The sequence below is a fragment of the Stegastes partitus genome, unplaced genomic scaffold, assembly GCF_000690725.1.
Source record: "Stegastes partitus isolate 25-593 unplaced genomic scaffold, Stegastes_partitus-1.0.2 Scaffold2972, whole genome shotgun sequence".
Taxonomy (NCBI): domain Eukaryota; kingdom Metazoa; phylum Chordata; class Actinopteri; family Pomacentridae; genus Stegastes; species Stegastes partitus.
In genome coordinates this window covers 1-4621 of record NW_007580703.1, presented here as the reverse complement: position 1 = coordinate 4621, position 4621 = coordinate 1, and the positions used below count along the sequence as shown (strand labels likewise).

The window sequence follows — 4621 nt, the reverse complement described above, 5'->3', positions numbered from 1 at the left end:
CAAGAAGAAACTCAGCTGAACTGAGTGCAACAAAAAAAGCTTTCCAACAGTCTAAAATATGACATTTAAGAAGTAATAAAGGCAGGTTTCTAAAAGTTCACCAAATGTGAGAAAACTTAGCGGGTTGAAGAATGATTTAAAAAAAACAATCATTCCCTTCAGTCCACGTGGTATTATATATAGCTATTCACCTGGAATGAAGATAGTTTTTACTCTTAAGGATTGCAGTGTTGTATATTTTTCTTATTAACAACTATGAAAATAGAACATTATTAAGTCTTGTCTATTTATTCAGAGCCTGAAATCCTCCTCTGTGCTTGTCCAGAGCATGTTAAACACGTCAGTGAGGTGCACTGTTGTACTGGATGATGTGTTCTTTCACCACCATCAATACAAACATCCACTCGTCTGCTTCCTCAGATACGAGTTTAAATAATCCACCATCAAAGTAGTTTCCAACAAATGTACTATTTTCTTCTCTTGACATAATGTGTGTTGAAGCCACAGTGACCGTATGAAGTTATGGAACATTTTTTAAGAAACTACATATTTGTTCGTCCTAAGTAAGAATCAGTGAGCTCGGTGGTGAGAGGTGTAGCTAGGGAAGGTAGTTAAAGTGTTCAGTGAGCTGTTTTTGGTATTTTCATTGTAGATTTATTGGCAATAAGAAAATATAGAACAAAACCAGCTTTCTCCTTTCAGACACGACTCTATGTTTCCTGTGTAGGTGCTAAAGTGAACGCTGCCAGGCTGCACGAGACGCCGCTGCACCACGCTGCTAAAAACATGCGGGTTGAGATGATCGAGATCCTGGTGGAGTTTGGGGCCAACATCTACGCCAGAGATCAGCATGACAGGAAACCTGTGGACTACACCACACCAGGCTCTTCCTCTGCAGCATGCCTGCAATTTTATGAGAGTAAGTTTTCACGTACGTTAAGGACACATGAGACGTAAGCTATTGAGATGTGCGGCTGTACAGAGTGCAGTGTCAGCACAGCACCAGTAGATGGCAAGCAAAGATCATTTTACACTTCAGGAGGACTCTGCTAGATGACACCTGTTGTTTACAACCATACTGGGGTGTACAGCTGGTAAACCAGCGCCTAGACAGTGTAACTGGATGCGAAGGTGACAACTTGCATCGTAAACGTCCAGAGATTTATATAGAAAGGGGTCAGAGTGTGAAACAAGGACAGTTTTTACACTTTAGATCTGAGCAGATGGTTGCTTAAAGAAGTGACAATATTGAAAAAAAACCTCAGTAAAATAGCTATACTATGATGTCATACAGCACTTTAAAAATATCATAGGTACATTTAGAGAAGTTCAGCGACTGCAAACGTCAAACAGTATTCGATGTATATTTGGCCGCCATCCCTCATTGTGCACTGACAACTGGAATGACGTCTGAGCAACTGGGGTTGAACAGGAAGTTGGTGAGGGCCATCTTGTTGGACTCTGTAGGTGTGGAAGCTTACTTTGGTCTGGGTGATGCCACCGTCTTCCACTCTGCTACGTGGTCTCTGCTGGAAGACCCATGTCTCATCTCCAGTGAGGACATTGTCCAGCGACTCTGGATGTTCCTCTAGCTGCTCCAAAACGTCCCAGGAAACATCCACATGGTGGGGCTTTTAGTCTGTGGAGACCAGCTTGGGTACAAACTGCACAAATGTTTCACACGCCCAGATTGTCCAATAAGAATGTCCTGACCGACTTCCTGTTCAGTCCCTGTTGCTCAGCCATCACTCTGATCATCAGTTTGTGCTCACTCAGCACCAGTTCCTTGATCTTCTAGATGTTGGCATCATTTGTTATTGTTGAGAAACATCCTGGTTTTTGGGTCATCCTTCATGTCAGTCAGCCTCACTCTGAACCTTCTGTGTCACTTGGGACATAGTTTGCTAACCATCCACATTCTTCAGCGTGGCCCTGGTTTCTGGTGGAGTTTATTCCAAGTCAGTCCTTTTCTTGAGGTTCATTCTGTGACAGAGGGTGCTTGACTGGAGCTACAAACCCACCTGTGTAAAGGAAGACAATAGGTCAGTTGTTGAGATGCTGGCAGCACCATGTTGTACTTCATTACTGTGTGGCTGCTGAATCAGTGACCAGCCACCAGTGTCACATCTCATCCATCCAATTTGGAAGCCACTGGATTATTTCTCAGTGTAATCGGTTTAGAGAGCCATGACACACATCATTGAGTTTAATGTCAACAAATGTGATATTATTGGTGTGGCATTTTGCCAACGCTTTCTTCTGTCTGTAGCCACTCCCATGAGTCTGCAGCAGCTCAGCAGGTTGGCTGTGAGGAGCAAGCTGGGCACCAGGGCTCTGAAGGTCATAGGTCAACTGGACGTGCCCAAACTCATCATCAACTACCTCTGCTATCAGTGAGCGTCACCTGGAGGAGAAGCTGGATCAGCGCTAAAAAAAAAGGACTCACAAAGCTGCCGCACAATTCTCAGACAAACGCAGTCAAGGTGAAATAGCTATGTCAACAGCTGACACACGGTTTAGTGCCAAGCACAACGTTCTCACATGCTTTTTTTAAAAACTGCACTTTCTTCTCAACACTTGAGAGTCCAGAGTCACAGAGAGGAAGCTGAGGTTTAGAGCAGAGCTTCATCTCCTCTGTTGGCGTTGCTGTTTATATGCTGTATTTGCCCAAATGAAATTATGTGCACACTAACAATTTGACTTTAATTAGATTTAAGGATTACTATCATGCAAACGCTGTAGCACTTATTGTAGTCTGTAATTTCAAAGTACCACAGCTGGAATGCTTGTAAATCTGTGGAATAGTGGTGCTGTAAAATTTCCACTTCCTCACGGAGTATTTTAGCAACAGTTCACCACTTAAAAAAAAGAAGGTAAAGCTGCTCCATGGAGTTTTCCTTTAAACAAGCTTAAGTTACATCTGCATTGACTCACTTTTCTAAACGCTTTAGATTGCGTTTCTTCATATAGACGTACTAACTGAATGCTGGATGCTTCCAGGAGGCTTTTAACAGATAATATCTCATCAGAACCTAACATGGAAACTTCCAGTGTTTCTTCACCACAGCAGCAGCTTCTATTAGAATCGAATTCACTCAGCACGTCTCTCTTTACCGTAAACTTAGAGTCACAAGCTCGGGTTGGTGAACACGAGCACCCTGTTTGACAGTTCGGTTATTTAGTTAGTTTGGTTGTTGGCCATGAAGCCACCAACATGGAATCTTAACCATCAATTGCAGCTATAAAAGCAAAATAGCATTTAATAATATTTGCCATTTAGATGAATATAAACAGAATGTGCTTCTATTATTAGGGACGACTGTGAATAGATATTTATTTTAACGAGAGAACACATGACAGAGCTCAGGGAGAGGAGGAAGACGAGTGGTACAGTTTTTGGCAGCGGAGCCAACTTTGTATTTTTGTCAGCTGAAGGTTGCTGGATCAAACCCTGGTTTCGCTGGGAAAATGCAAGCAAGTCATTAAACTCGGAGGCGTGGCGTAAATGCTGAGTAGCAGTTGAGATGTGAAATGGGACACGGTGTGCACCCTCAGTCAACATTCCCTCAATAACTAAAGAAAAAGATCCGGAGAGAATACCAAGCAGTGTTGTTGTCACAGCAGACCTCAGACTGAAGCTCTCCAGATGCTGCCTCGCCTCACATTGTTGAGATTCACGCACAGCAACAGCCTCTGTTTGATACAGATGCTGCAGTTCGAAGGAGACGGCGAGACTGGCTGTCTATTTATAGCTTTGTGCCTGTTGCTCCGTTAAATGTTTGTAGAGACGACCCGGCGAGCTCAGTGAGGTCTCAGTATTTTTAGAAGGCGCCACAGGAAGTTGTTTATGAACTCCACAAAGTACTCTGGATTGCTTTAATTGTTCTGTCTTTGGTTGACATGACCTGTTTCTGAAGTTTCATAACTGAGGCTTTTCTTTGGAGGTTGAATCAGGCCGTACACACACTTTATGATTGGACATCAGAACAGTGGACGACACAGTCATGTATGTTTTAGTTCAGGTGTAACCTGTCGGTTTCTGTCAGTGTGGTTGTTTCAACAGCAACACACACTCCATCTGTTAACTTCACTGGTCCCGTGTGGTGGAAACCCATGTTTATTTGGATTCACATGTCTTAAGAACTTATATGTGTAAAATAACAGCTGTGAAATGTGAAGATGTTTACTTCTGCCATTCCTCCAGCCCCCTCAACTAGGTAGCTCCCAACTTGGATTTAACCAAGGTTCTACATAGAAGCTGAAGAACCAATAGCTAAAAATGTGCATAACCTCCCTCTCCCCTGATTTCAACCGATCCATTCAGTATGAGTCGGTGCCTCTCAGTCCACCAGGTTCATTTAACTTCTGGCTACGTCTGCTAACGCTGAAGTATCCCAGCAAAGAGCAACAAATGCTCTGCTGTTGGCTGCAAGAGTCTTCATGCACTCCCAGCATCTGAGAAACCTTTTTATTTTTCCTTTTCTGTTGTCAGACAATAGAATAAGTATGAAATCGGGACAGAAACACAGCCCATTACCACTACACATTAACCCTCAGTCCCTCTGCTAAAATACTGGTTTTATAACCACAAGGTCCTCATGCTCTTTAAAGCAGAGACTGC

The 4621-nt window shown here is 43.1% G+C and overlaps 1 protein-coding gene across 1 annotated transcript; it reads left to right on the top strand.

Moving 5' to 3' along the window:
* Positions 1-727: 727 nt before the first annotated feature.
* Positions 728-2869, top strand: LOC103375806 (ankyrin repeat and SOCS box protein 13-like; the record flags this gene model as incomplete). Its single annotated transcript, XM_008306123.1, has 2 exons — positions 728-919; positions 2270-2869. Coding segments are annotated over 2 exons (320 nt in total), but the record flags the coding sequence as incomplete, so codon positions are not given.
* Positions 2870-4621: the final 1752 nt, after the last annotated feature.